The sequence below is a fragment of the Bos indicus x Bos taurus genome, chromosome 10, assembly GCF_003369695.1.
Source record: "Bos indicus x Bos taurus breed Angus x Brahman F1 hybrid chromosome 10, Bos_hybrid_MaternalHap_v2.0, whole genome shotgun sequence".
In the NCBI taxonomy this organism is placed as follows: domain Eukaryota; kingdom Metazoa; phylum Chordata; class Mammalia; order Artiodactyla; family Bovidae; genus Bos; species Bos indicus x Bos taurus.
In genome coordinates this window covers 1,632,435-1,647,287 of record NC_040085.1, presented here as the reverse complement: position 1 = coordinate 1,647,287, position 14,853 = coordinate 1,632,435, and the positions used below count along the sequence as shown (strand labels likewise).

General features: G+C 39.6%; 1 protein-coding gene across 3 annotated transcripts in view; it reads right to left on the bottom strand.

Moving 5' to 3' along the window:
- The window catches only part of IQGAP2 (IQ motif containing GTPase activating protein 2), a 307,119-nt gene that overhangs the window by 54,179 nt on the left and 238,087 nt on the right, over nt 1–14,853 (bottom strand). For all 3 annotated transcript variants that reach the window (XM_027552911.1, XM_027552912.1, XM_027552913.1), the window contains 5 exons: nt 12,117–12,259; nt 10,124–10,294; nt 3,624–3,707; nt 959–1,030; nt 234–303 (listed from right to left, as the gene is read on the bottom strand). In XM_027552911.1, the coding sequence (XP_027408712.1) occupies nt 234–303; nt 959–1,030; nt 3,624–3,707; nt 10,124–10,294; nt 12,117–12,259 (540 nt within the window). The remainder of the gene's footprint in view (nt 1–233; nt 304–958; nt 1,031–3,623; nt 3,708–10,123; nt 10,295–12,116; nt 12,260–14,853) is intronic.

Genomic DNA, 14,853 nt, shown 5'->3' with positions numbered 1-14,853 from the left:
ATTTATCCCCTCCCCTCAACATTGTCCTTTTTTTTTTCTTTTAAGAAATCCCATCTACTGCCCTTAACCATTCCACTTTGATTGAAAGGCCCGTTTCCTGTCAATGACATGCTCGGGTCTGAGATGGTCAAAATCTACTGGCGATAACGTGTATCCACTGACGTGAGCAGATGGAAATAACTTGTGCTTGCTTGGTCTATAAGGAATGCTTTGTTTTGGAATGCTCTACTTACCCAGTGTTTTGTAGTCATCTCTAGCTTTGCTCGCTCTCAATAGAGACTGGATTTTCACAATTTCATTGTTCTGCAAAAGAAGATGACCAGTCACAACCTCCCAGAGTTCCATCGACTCCACTGTTTTAGAATTCAGCACTCTTCAAAAACTGACGGCATTTGAAGAATGGACACTATTTAGAACTGACAGTATTTAGATGTGGTGTAGTCAATGTTTATTTTTGCATTCTCTTTGAAGAAAGGGTCAGATAAGTTAGCTAATAGTATATAAACAAGATTGCAAAGGGATTGTCTAAATAAAGATATCTAAAGAGGGAAAAGGATTTTACATTAAACTTAGATGGTCCAATCTATGTTCACATATCTATTCTTCAAAAATCCTGAAAAAATTCCTCCTGTGGGCTTATATTTAACTGGTCAGCAATAATTAAAAACGTTGCAAGCAAAGTTGGAAAGTCCTTCATTAGTATCTTTTCTCTCTGGCATAACTAGCCCACATAAATTTTTCCTCACCCATTTCCTTTCCAGTTCTGAATGAAGTCTTATTCTGAACAAAAAAATGTAAGAAGCCTCTAAATAGTACCACAGTGAGTTCTAAAATCCATTTTTTTCCTCCAAGCATTTGTTTATACCATTTGATAAGAATCATTCAATGCTAACATTCACAAACTATTCATTTAAGTTCATTCTCAGGGAGGACAAATTTCCACATGTGTGTCTCTTACATGAGCTCTGAAAAACTGCAATCGTGAGAGGTAATTCCTTCGTGCTGTTACCATCCGGTACCAGGACTGAATCTAAAAAAATAAGTGAAAAAGAGAAATCCAGGCAATTACCAAACCACCTTTCATATGTCTCTATGCAGTCTTTTAAAAATAATATCGATAATTTGATAAAAAAGCAAAAATCAGCCATCCACCAACTAATAGACATCTACAGCCTCATTTTTTTTATGAAGAAATCATTTTATTTATTTTTATTTTATTTTTTAACTTTACAATATTGTATTGGTTTTGCCATATATCAACATGAATCTGCCTCATTTTTATCTCCTACTTCTTTCGTTGCTTTTCCTCCGAGGTGTTCAGAACATGTTACACATTATGGTGGAGAAGGTAATGCAGCTCTTTGTACTATTTTGCTTTAATCTCAGTAAATAAAAGCCAAGCAAGCAAGGCATTTTGCTTCGAGTTGCAATGGGTCAGGGGATCAAATAAAACTAAGTTCAGAGTTGCTTCCAACACCCCTTAAATGCAGCCAATACTTTTTGGGTCTTTACAGGAAAACATTTCAAAAGGTTTCATGAGGGACGCCCTGTGACCCATGGTTTTCTGGGTGAATAAGCATGTGTTCCATGGTGAGCACAGGGTATTTCCAAGTGTAACATGTTCAGGAACTCATAATGCAAAAGGTCTAGACCATGTCATTCTCTATCCTCATATTAAAAAGTCTTAACAAATCTCCTCTGACTTCACCTCTCTCCAGCCCTACTCTTCTGAGTCTTACCTGGATTTCCAAGTTTCTACAAGCTCACTGCCAGATAGTTCTTTAGTTTTCAGCTCTGACAGTGGGCACCCCAATGGCTGCTCTTCCTCTAAGCTTGGAGCAACCAGCCTGGATTGGAAGCTGGGTTAGATTGGCTTATCTACTCAATACAGGCTCTAACTCAGTTGTACTTCTTCTTGTCATTGGTTTTGCATTTGCCTTACAATAAAGCAAATAAGTTTATACTGTTAAACCTGAACATTCTAATTATTATTAGAGAAGATCATACAAAGAACATGAAATAAAGCTGGATTTCTTCCAAATCAATTTGGACTTTTTAGAGGAGAAGCAGGTGCAAAAGTAACTGCGGTTTTGCATTGTTGAACTTTGCCATTTGGTACTGGAATACGTTCTTAAATAAATGTGGCTATGCTATACATAATTTTCATGGCCATTTCTTTATTTTTAAAAATTTATTTTTAATTGAAGGATAATTGCTTTACAGTATTGTGTTTGTTTTTGCCAAACATTAACATGAACCATCCATAGCCATCATATTCTTTTTTTTTTTTGCTGATGACTTATTACTTGCTGTGTATTTTATGTTTATTTTAGACTATGGAGATGATGTTAGACAAAAGCACATTCGAGCGATTTTCTTATCTGGTTTCAAGATGGATTGCAAAGCGGTAGAGACAACTCGCAACATCAACAAATGCACTTGGCCCAGGAACTGCTGATGAATGTGCAGTGCAGTGGTGGCTCAAGTTTTGCAAAGGAGACAAGAGCCTTGAAGGGGAGGAGCATAGTGGCTGGCCATCGGAAGTTGACAATGACCAACTGAAAGGAATCACTGAAGCTGTCCTCTTACAATGATACAAGAAGTTGACAAAGAACTCAGTGTTGACCTTTCTATGGTTGTTTGGCATTTGAAGCAAACTGGAAAGGTCAAAAAGCTCGATATATCGGTGCCTCGTGATCTGACTGAAAATTTAAAAAACTGTCATTTTGAAGTGTAGTGTCCTCTTATTCTATACACAACAATGAACCATTTCTCAATTGGATTGTGACGTACATGTGAAGAAAACTGGATTTTATACAACTGGCAATGACCAGCTCAATGTTGGTCCTAGAAGAAGCTCCAAAGCACTTTCCAAAGCCAAACTTGCACCCAAAAAAGGTCATGGTCACTGCTTGATGGTCTGCTGCTGGTCTGATACACTCCAACTTTCTGAATCCCAGTGAAACCATTACATCTGAGAAGTATGCTCAGCAACTCAGTGAGATGCACCGAAAACTGAAATGCCAGCAGCTGGCGTCAGTCAACAAAAAGGGCTCAGTTCTTCTCTAAGACAACGCCCGACTGCACGTCACACAACCAATGCTTCAAAAGTTGAACGAACTGGGCTACAGTTTTGCCTCATCTGCCATATTCACCTGACCTCTTCCCAACCAACTACCACTTCTTCAAGCATCTCGACAACTTTTTAGCAGATACAATGCTTCCACAACCGGCAGGAGGCAGAAAATGCTTTCCAAGAGTTTGTTGAATCCTGAAGCACAGATTTTCATGCTACAGAAATAAAGTTATTTCTCATTGGCAGAAATGTGTTGATTGTAATGGTTCCTATTTTGATTAGTAAAGATGTGTTTGAACCTAGTTATATTGATTTAAAACTCACGATGTGAAACCGCAATTACATTTGCACCAACCTCATATTATAGAGACAACATAGTGTTTTGATGGGCCCTCTTGAAGATGATCAGCTAAGTGAGGGGGGAGGCAGGACTCAAACTCAGGACTTGCTTCTGATGTCAAGTCTCAGACACAGTCTGTCTTCCAGAAGCAAAAGGAGAATGAAGGAAAAAGTTTACATGCTTCCTAAGGTAGGAAAGAGTGTTTACCTTCACAATAAAGCGAATATTATCAATGAACATTTGTCGCCTGCGTTTATATGCTTCCCGTTGCTTATATGCCTTCCAAAAAGCCTGTAGAAAATAATGAGTTACAGAATTACTTACATGTCACAGTTTATTTTAGAAAGTGCAAGGACAGAGTACATCACAAGAGACACTGAGTTGGGACAAAGTCAGGAATCCTCCCTTCCAGATCTCATCTGGACACCGTCTCATCTGACACCAGGTGGACACTGAACTGGGCAGAGCACACCTGCTCACAGCTGGGGCTTGTCCCAAGTTGGTGAAAGGAATTACCAGGTGGAAGCCCAGGTTCTGCTTTGAAAGCATAATTTTAACAAGGCCCTGAGTGATAAGAAGTAATAATAAAATGGAATTGTCCTGAAATATACAAACAGATCAACTTGGTGCTCGTATTATTTGGTAGCATTATAAGATGCCTCAGGGCTTCTCAGGTGGCGCTAGTGGTAAAGAACCCACCTGTCAAAGCAGGAGACATAAGAGACGTGGGTTCAATCCTGGGGTTGGGAAGATCCCTTGGGGGAGGGCATGGCAACTCACTCCAGTATTCTTCCTGAGATAATCCCATGGACAGAGGAGCCTGGTGGGCTATAGTCCACAGGGTCGCAAAGAGTTAGACACAACTGAAGGGACTGAGCATGCATGAGATACCTCAAAATAATGACTAGTAAGTATCTTTACTCCAGCAAGCAAGCCACTGTGATCCAGATCGAAAAGGAAGATGACCCTGGATTCCTGAGAGCAGGAGTGCTGTGATGATCTTTCATTATTTCATCTCTTTTTACATAAGGTTTAATGAGGCTTCATCAATATACCTTTACTACGTTATCAGCTTAACGAGAGCTTTTATAGGAAACATTTACAAAAAGTGGACACAAACTGCTATCTTAATTTGTTTTTTGTTCTTTTCTGGGCTGCTCTGTGCAGCATGCGGGATCTTGGTTCCCTGACCAGGGATCAAACCTGTGACCCCTGCAATGGAAATGCAGACTCCTAACTGCTGGACTGCCAGGGAACTACAAACTGGTGTCTTTAGAATGATCACATCCATAGTTGTTATAAGTTTAGTCCAACTCATTTTTGAGAATCTGTTTATTGAGACATATCTTTGTAACTCACTGCACTGCTCTGATTTTCTTTTCCAAGTTAGAACTGAAATAAACACAAATTCTGTGTTTAGTTCAGTTCAGTTGTGTCTGACTCTTTGCGACCCCATGAACTGCAGCACGCCAGGCCTCCCTGGGGTCCATCACCAACTCCTGGAGTTTATTCAAACTGATGTCTATTGAGTCAGCGATGCCATCCAACCATCTCAAAGGGACAAATACAAAAATCAAGTTATTTTTTATAATTTTTTCACATTTTCATGTCAACCCACCCCATTCCTTCTTTTTTAAAAAGGTGTATGGGATTTTTATTGCCATTTAAAAAAGAAAATACTTTCTGGTAATGATTCAAAACAAAACAGTCGTGATGAAATATACACGCAATGGAGTACTTGCTCCGGACGTCCCCTCTTAGTATTTTTATTTTTTGTTTTGCAATTGTTACAATGTTGTGTTGGTTTCTGCTGTACAACAATATGAATCAGCCATAATAATACATGTATCACCTCCCTCTTGAGCCTGCCTCCCTTCCCCCCCAACCCCTGCTGTACAGCAACCTCTCATCAGCTATCCTGTTTACACATAATATCCCCTCTCTCAATTTAAACCCCTAGAAATGACAAATGTGCTTTTAAAAACACCTTAATTTTGAAATAATTAGCAACTCATAGGATGCTGCAAAGATAATTCATTGAGTTCCACGTACCCTTCACCCAGCTTCCTCCAATGGAAACATTCTACAGATACGCTTATAAAGCAATCCATCATAGAGCCAGAAAACAAGAAGGCTTAAGTGCCAAAAACTATGAGGGACGCTGGGAGAGAGAGGACAGTTTGAACTGGCTGAAAAAGGGAACCTCAGAACACAATTCTACAAACATTGGGAACCTCTACAAAAAAATGTGAGCTGGCTTTAAGCTTGAGGAGCCTTGGGTAGCAGTCAGAGAAATTCTGGGGAAGTCTTCACATCATCCACTTGCCAAGCAGTGGGGCAAAAACATGGATGGGGAGTATGGGCTGGAAAATTACGAGAGTATAGTCTTTTTGGCGGGAATTTAGCAGCATCAAGTTTAAAGCTATTTAGTATTTCACCTTGTGTTTCTAATTTTCCATACACCTAGCCTAAGAAAAATACAAGCACCTGTGTAGGAAGATGACATTTAAGGATTTCTATTGTATTATTGCTTGTAATACTGAAAAAGTATAGAGGTCAGAATGCTGACATCGGAAAACAGTGATAAATTATGATTGCATTCATCGGGATGACAATCTAACTAGTAACTCATTTGTCATGATGGTCTCAGTGTGACTCAGGTGCTTTTGATCCTAGCACTGTTTTTAAAGTGCAGAGGTGCAAATATACAAATAATATTATACATGCCATTTCTTGATCCAAACTGAAAGGCAACCAAGACACTGGAATTAGCTCAATTGCTCATTCTGCTTTTTAAAGAATTATTTCAACTCCAGAAACACTATTAATCTCTATTAGCTCAGAGTCTCGAAGCTTTTGGATATGGAATCTGTTGTAGCAACAGATCTGATATTAAAGCATGTTTGCATTGGTAGAATGAACCCACTTGTAGGTTTTGTATGATGTTTTAAATGTCTTAAGGAGTTAATGGTCACCAACAGTACTTTCCTAAAGATTTCATTTCATATTTCATCTATTTAATGATTATGTAGATTTTTCTGGGATCTACATTGATATATCAACATTACCTTTCCAAACCAAGGCAACTTGGCTAGGTTTAGAGGTTCTGGTCTATAGAAGCAGAATAACACATGCTTCCTATTTCATTTGTCAAGATTTAACATTCTTTTTTATTTGTAAGTTTTCATCAGGATTGGCTTCTCTTATTCCATGCTAACAGCAGAATTGTGCAAGGCCCAGAGCCTGCAGGCTCTTCTAATTAGAGGCTCTTTATTGAAAACAATTATAGGTATAAAGTTGGGAGGAAGGAGCTATTGGTATAATGATACAAACGGAGACAAAACTCTAAACCCTAAGGTCATTTAGAAGCAGCCTTTTATGGACAGAGACAGAAGGCATTTACAAAACCATCACTCTCTCCCTTGAAAGGTGGGAGAACTTACGTAAAAATTTATAATAGCCATCTTCTGGTTTTGGTTTTTGTTACCATAAATAAAATTTCTGTGCAACACAGCTGTAACAGAGGAGTGTCCCATGATACCTAGACCTCAGAAGTTACTGCTGTTTTATAGATTCTAATTGTCAATCTCCAGAAAACCTGGCTTGCCAAATTGGTTGCCTTGCTTCATAATTGGACACACAGGATAGTAATATTCAAATTACCAACTTCTGAAGCAGATATTCTTCTGTGACCTCCCTGGTAGCCATTTATCTTTTTTCCCTCTCTGCTTGAAGGTACAATCCCACAACCTAAGGGTAGTCAACTTCACTCAAACGACGCGACGGAGGACTGCCCCACCGTGTCACCTCACCCTCCAGCCCCACACGCCTCCCGACAACCTGCTCTCGCTCCAGAGAAGCTTGTTTCTTTTTCTCTGCTGGGATGTTCATGGCACTCTCTGACCTGAGGTTCAGTAAGTTAGTAATTCTCAGGGCTAAGTTTGGGGTTTGTCATTCTTAATGGTTTTTCCTACAAGGTGGTATTTCAAATTTCTTCAGTTCAAGGGGAAAAAAAAATTGTAGCTAACTCTTTTTTCCCCAGACTCAGTTTTTCTGAACTCTTCCTGGGCCATCCGACCTACCGGATGTTGGTACCCCATTCCCTGCCCTCTGAGTCACCATCTTGATCGCTTCGTCATTTCAAATACTTGTTGAGCCCTTAATAGCGGCATACTGGTCACAGTCTGTCATGAATTATCCCATTTTAATTCCCATTAATGGGAATCCCATTTAATGCCCACAACCCTGAGATAAAATGGAAATTTCAGATGAGACAACATATTTTAAGCTATCTATTCCTTCCCTCAGCTTTTTGTGTCTTTTTTCCTCAAGTTCTCCACATGTTTCATTTACTTTCCAGTGGCTGTCTTGCATTCTGCAGTCATAAATTCATGCATGTTCTGGGATGTCATTATTTTTCTTCCTCTCTGTAGCCATTGGCTACCTTTTCATTTTATCATGCTGTCTGGTTTCATTAAATCCATGTGTCATATTAAGTTTCTTAAAAGCAAAAGGAATTTCAGTATAATTTTTTGTGTGTCTCCTGGGATAAGAATTCCCTTAAATGTTTACTTCATTTATATTTTACCTTATATTTCTTTTTCTTTTTTTTGATATAGCATTTTGTTTCAGATTTTTTTTTTTTTCTGGCTCACTTCTTAAATGTAGGCCACTTTACCGGAGCCTTCTGTTTACTCACCATTCAGAAATAACCTGGCTATGTAGAGTCTCATTGACCTTGCTCCCTGTCTACTTGAGCACCATCTGAATTGCCCCCTAAGCACCCAAGGCAGAGGACTGGCTACTGATTCTCTGTCCAAACCCAGTTCTTGAGGAGGAGACTGAGGGTAGCAGTCAGTGGAGCTACCGAGTTAGTTGAGACTGCTGTGTCTGGGGCTGACTCAGTCAACAAAGTTCAGACGGTTCTACAGAGGGGAACCCTTCAGATTTCACAGCGTTCTCCTAATCCAGGGTGAATCAGTTACTTTGGCAAAAAAACGAGACGAGTGTGATCCCTTTTGGTTCATGGTCTTTTGGTTTTCTAGGTCAGCCCATTTTCCTCTCTAGGTTACAGTCTGCCTTTAAACCTCACGCCCTCCTTTGTTAGAAAACTGTCAGAAGAGGCAGGGACAAGTCATCATGGAGTGACTTCACAGGGCAATGGCTTCTTCTTCTTCAATACTGCTGCTCCCACTGAGGTGAGGGGGAAAGCCTCCAAGTTAGTGTTTCTGCTCTTCTCCAGCTCTCTCGTGACTTCAGCCCTGGGGCCTGGTATCAGCCAGATTTTACGCTAGCGGGCTCTTCAGACTGTCTTCTAACTGTAACACAGCTGTGGGCAGACTGGAGAGCTTGAGGTTGGTCCAAATCATGCCACACCAGTTAACACTCTTCAAATTTTGGGCAGAAGTAGAGTCTTACCATCAGTGTGGATGATGCTATATTTAAGATTTTGTTCACTTCCTGTGTGTTTTATCTATCATTTATTAAAAGAAGAATAAACTGAAAACAAGTTCACCTAGAAAAATCCTTTGAATTTTAACTTTACAAAAGAAATTTCTTAAAACATTCATCTTTCCTGCCCTCTAACATCTTAAGCTCTTGCAAACTCAGACACTTGAGCATCTACTGATTGCAAGCCATAAGAATACAAAAGTTGTAAAAACTCATCTTCTTCCCTGCACAATATTATAATTAGGTGGGGAAGCAGATAAGCATGCCAATGATCACAAAAGAGAAGCTCTTTTAAAAACTTTCAATTTAGGAAATGTAAGTTAGTGGCCAAAGCAAAAACCCACCAAACCCCACCCATCAAAAACAGTATCACTTCGGACACACAAAAAAGGACAAATGCACAATCTTTTAGAAACCAGTGTGGCGGTTGAAAGAGGATGTTAGCGGAACACAGAACAGAAACATCTAAATCTGGCAAGCTCCCCTCCTGCCAACCAGAATGTTCGGATAAGTCACGCAAGCTTAAGAAGAGCTCACAACACAGGGCTTCGGAAAGAGGATGCTTCTTGCAGAATGAAGAATGAGAGATTAGATGAGACAGAAGACACTCTCAGAGATGCTACATCTGTTTCATGAGCTCTTCTATTCTTTGGGCTTCTCTGGTGGCTCAGACAGTGAAGAATCTGCCTGAAATGCAGGAGACCCAGGTTCAATCCCTGGGTCACGAAGACCCCCTGGAGAAGGCTACCCACTCCAGTATTCTTGCTTGGAGAATTCCATGGACAGAGAGCCTAGTGGGCCCCAATCCACGGGGTTGCAAAGAGTTGGATACGACTGAGCGAGTAACACTTTCACTTCACTTTTCTGTTTTTTAGAGCATAGAAACTCAGACACCACTCAATATCCACTAACCACTAAAAAACCAATTTGAAAGCACATGAGGTTAGATAGTAGGTGACAGAAGGGTATCTAGTTTCTTTAGAGAAACAGGATTTCAACTCAGGTCTCAGGTATTCCCCTGATTGACTATTCACAGCATCCTGAATATGTTCCAGAAGACAACAGGTGAAAAGTCATTCAACATCCTTCCCATCTTGGAGCATTCAACAGTGTAGACCCAGGGGCGCTGATTAAGGACACGATCTTCAGTCAGATTTGTTTATTAGAATGCTGGTAGTTGATGGTCCTATGATTAAATAAAACATTTTCATGGGATATGACAGCTGTCTGTTACAAGTGGGAGATGACTCACATACCTGTATTTTGACCACATGCTTTTCCTGTTCATACAAAAATGCTTTCCTAGCTTCATACTCTTTCCTAATGAGGGGTCCTGAGGTTGTGGCTTGGAAGCGCTGGAGCATGTCTTTGCTAGCAGACCATATCTTCTCACGGATGTAATCTGCAGTGATATCCTCAACAATGTCCTGGTAAGAGATATTTCTTATGGTTACACTTCACACATCAAGTGAGAAGAACACAGAGAACAGATTCTGGAAATTCTATCTTTCAGAAAGGGATCTGGATAGCTCTTTCTGGCTCAGTGTAAAAACAAATTTGACCAGAGTCAAGGGGTGGGCTGGCTCAGCTTCTTTCTAGAGACATGGTTTTAGAATCCTCTGAAATCTGGGTAGAGATGAGAATGTGGTTGAATGGTCTCAGGATTTGGAGGTGGAGATGTTGGCAGGGATGTTGGCAGGGACCAGGCCTAAGGCCTGGGCTCCCCAGAGCATAATAGACAAGAATGATTACATAAGTGTTGGCATCACCTCCTCCCTCTCCTGGGGGAAAGACAGCAATGCCCATGAAGTCCTCTGGCTTTTCTTGCCCAGGCCAGAGGAGGCAGATACCTGCAAGGAGTAGGGGAAAACTCAAAATAAATTTGGGAGAAAATAAAGGACTTGGAGCAGAAGAAAAGGGGCTGGGAGAGGAAAGATAAGCACTCTTTTGGGCAGACAGGGAAACCTAAATGAATGAGAAAGCAAGGAAGAAGGGGGACTGGGAGAAGTCTTCATGAGGATGATGAACTGGGTTACTTTCACGTTCTTTGAGAAATGCGCGCAAAGACTGGACTCATTTCTATGGCAGATGCCTCTTAACCATCCATGTGAATGGACTTCACGGATGGTGAATTTAAACAACTACGACTGAAATCATATAAAAGATGCATAAATACTTTCACAAGGAGACATATGTACAGCCTAGAGTAAATTCAGTAATTTCAGACTGACTAGAATATTTTTTTTTTTAACAGCACAGATCCTCCACTTTTCATTAATCTTGATGCTGGAATCAGGGATAACTTCACAAAGTTATACTTAGGGCATCTTTGGATGCCATACGAGCAATTTTTGTCTCTTGAGTTTTAACCTTTCAATGTTGCTTCTTCACAGTTTGACATATCCTTTCAATGATAGCACATGGTTTTTAAATATTGGCCATAATGTCATTTTTCAACAAAGGAGCACTAATAGTTCACTGCCACATGCCATTTTCCTGTAAAAAGTGGGACATTACACATTTGAAATGAGTAAATGAATACATTTTTCACTATCTTCTTGTCATTCAGGATTTCTGTGGCATTGTCAACCCCAAGTTACAGCTTTTTCTCTGAGTTTTAGTTAAGTTACTCTACTGGAGATTCTGTCCACAATATCGTTATCTTGCAGTATCTTTCTTGCTGGAGAATTTGAACAGTTCTATGAGATCTATATGTGTGAGTTCTAATTTTTTCAAGACGGAATTCAATTATTAGAAGTATTTTCTTTTAAACACACTACAAATGCCTGGATCACAGAGCAAGTTTCACATCTTCTGGGGCCAACTTTTGGTCTCAAGTCCAAAGCAATCTTGGTGAACATTCCTTCAAGAATATTGCTTCCTGTTATAGGCTGAGGTAAGGGGAAAGAAATAAGACATCTTGAATATTGACAACCAAGGAATTACCACTAATTGAGCTCTGGTGTCAAGGAAAACCTGAAGATTGATTTCTTAGGGTAATCTGCCATCCTATATAATCTGCAAGAGCTTTATCTGCCCGCTGCTCTGTGGTGCTGCTCTGACATACGGAAGACATTCTAGAAATCAGTAACCATACAGCCACACCTAGCTGCAGTTCATGAAGACTTTACTCCATATCCAGCCTTCAAATAAATCAGTTCTTCCCATCAATCCCTTGATTCTAAAATAGAAAGGCAATCACACTTATCTTTATATAGTACAGTTTTCCATCAAACAGCAGACTCCTACCTCAATTTCCTTTCCCATGAGCCATGATTCTTTAAGCAAGCAGGGTTCAGGTGTGACCCAGGAACTCTCTTTTGAATCAATATTGTAGTAGTAATCATATTTCTCCTGCAGGGTGAGTTTAAGCCATGAACCTTCAGTAGACACTAAAGAAAAAGGTTTGTTAAATTCTAGAGAGGAACGTGGAAACTTTTAAGATTAACGTAGTTTCTTCAGTAAGTAAAATAATTGAACAAGGGTGTTTTCCACCAGGCATTCAGATAATCTAAGTTAAAATCATTAGCAATGAGTCATTAAAATGGAATGAATTCTGTATATTCAGTGGCAGCTCCCTACTAAGCCAAAGTAAAAGGAGAGTGACGTCTAATGTTAGCTCTGCATGTCAAATTTCTCATGAGGATTAAAGGAGTCACACATGGCCAGCAAGAAGGAAAAGTAAACAAGGAGAGAAACACCAGGTAGATGTGACTAGCACCACAAGTAGACGGGGAGACCAATGAGGAAGAATCCTCTTTGTTTAGAATGTCTTCCAGCAACTTCTTTGAAAAGGGGTGGCCTACGAGGGCTGTGACCCACTATTTAAGGAGGACCCATTATTTAATGATTTGCCTTAAACCAAAGCAGAAGTGACTCGTCTTTGCAGACAACTTTATTCAAAGCACAAAACGGCATACATAACCACTGAGGTCACTAAGAAGGGAAAAGGAAAATTCCTGATTGCTCTGACTCATCTTGTTCTACAAAACCACACAAAACCAGGAGGCAAAAAATGTTAAATGGACTTAATTTTCTCAGGGAGAGAATACTAGGGGAAAAAAAACATCTATGGCAGTCATGGCTTAAACTGGTCAAGAATAATGCAATCTATTTGCAATCAACAAAATAGATTTAGCCATCTATTAATTTTGTTGAATGGTTACGATTCTTGTCTCAGAACAGAGAGCTAAAAACAATAAAAATAAAAATTTCAGAGCAAGCTAAGCCAACTGCTGTCAAGTGAGCACTAGACTAATTGCCTTTATAGGTAAATCATAGTCCTAGTGAATTTCCTCAAAGAATATTTAAATGGATTCAAATAACTAAGCAAAGATAACTTTAAGGCCCTTTAAAGTGTGTTGATTCTTCAATTGGTTTTTTAATGCCTGTCAACTGTTCTGTGGATGCCCAGATCCACAGAGAGATACATAGCTCTTCAAATGGCCAATCAGACAACCATTATCTGTTTAGAAATGCTGGTTTACTAGAAAATATATTGTACAGTCAAATATGGATGATCACAGGTAATCATTATATATTTTCAATCACCAACAGGTACCAGATTCACAAATGTTTTCAGAAGATTGGACACTTTTTAAGGCAACTCTCTCAGTGGGAAGGAAGGAAATCAAATAAAAATGGGGGAAATAGATATCTTTTATTTTCATAAGAACTGAGAAGTAAAAAGTTCTTAGTTGGTTAAAAGTGAATCACACTGGCACTGTAAAGCTTTATTTGGGTTGGGATGTCAGTGAATAATAGAAAAGGAGAATTCTATCATTTTCACATCAAGTACGAGTTTAGAGTCAGGTCAAAGGCTGAGGAGGACATCACCAGAACAGGGTTCAAGGATTTTCCCTAAGAAGTAGAGCTGGTTTGCTGGGGCTTCCCAGGTGGCACGAGTGGTCAAGAACCTGCCCGCCAGTGCAGGAGATGTAAGAGAAGTGGGTTTGACCCCTGGGTTGGGAAGATCCCCTGAAGGAGGGCATGGAAACGCACTCCAGTGTTCTTGCCTGGAGAATCCCATGGACAGAGAAGCCTGGTGGGCTATAGTCCACAGGGTCGCAATGAGTCAGACATGACTGAAGCGACTTAGCATACATGCACATAGTTGGTTTGTTAACTGAGGGAAAAGACTAATTACCGGCCTTTAAGGAAGCACAACAGAGAAAGATTACAGTGAGTTAAGAGGTGATGTGCATTCTATACGGAAACATGTTTTCTAGATGCCTTCCAGACAAAATCATACCTATATAAGACCTAAACTGAGCTCTAAGGCTAAGTGATCTATGCAAGAGTGAACACTTTAGTCTGGGGAAAAACAGACAGCCTAGAACCAGAGGTGAAAGAGTTAAGAATAAATCATCCTGTTCACACACTCAAACAATGTTCACAGCTCTACTGAAAATGAAAGTTAGTCTTTAATTCCCTAGAAAGCTTGTCCTCTTCCTCTGAGAACAGAGGTTGGTAATCTTTTTCTATAAAGGGCCAGAGAGTAATTTCCATCTTGTGTGTTACAGGTCTCTCATACAACTCCTTGACTCTTACTGTATCATGAAGGCAGCCAGAGACAATAGCATACAAATTGATGACTGTGACTGGATTGCAATAAAACTTTATTTATAAAAATAGGTGGCAGCCTGAGGAATCTTAAAAGCTATTAGAATAAAGGTTTCAGGATACAAAATCAACATCAAAAATAAATTTTATGAAAATATGTCCACATAAAAGCTTGCATACAAATGTTCACATAAGTATTACTTAGGATAGCCAAAACTGGAGGAAAAAATCCCAATTCTATCCACTGATGAATGAATAAACAAATGTGGCATATTCATACAACAGAATATTATCAGCCATAAAAGAAATGAGGAGCTGATACATGCTACAACATGAATGCACTTTGAAGACATTATGCTACATGAAGTCAGACACAGTATGATTTTCGTTTATATGAAATGTCCAGAATAGGAAAAATTAGAGA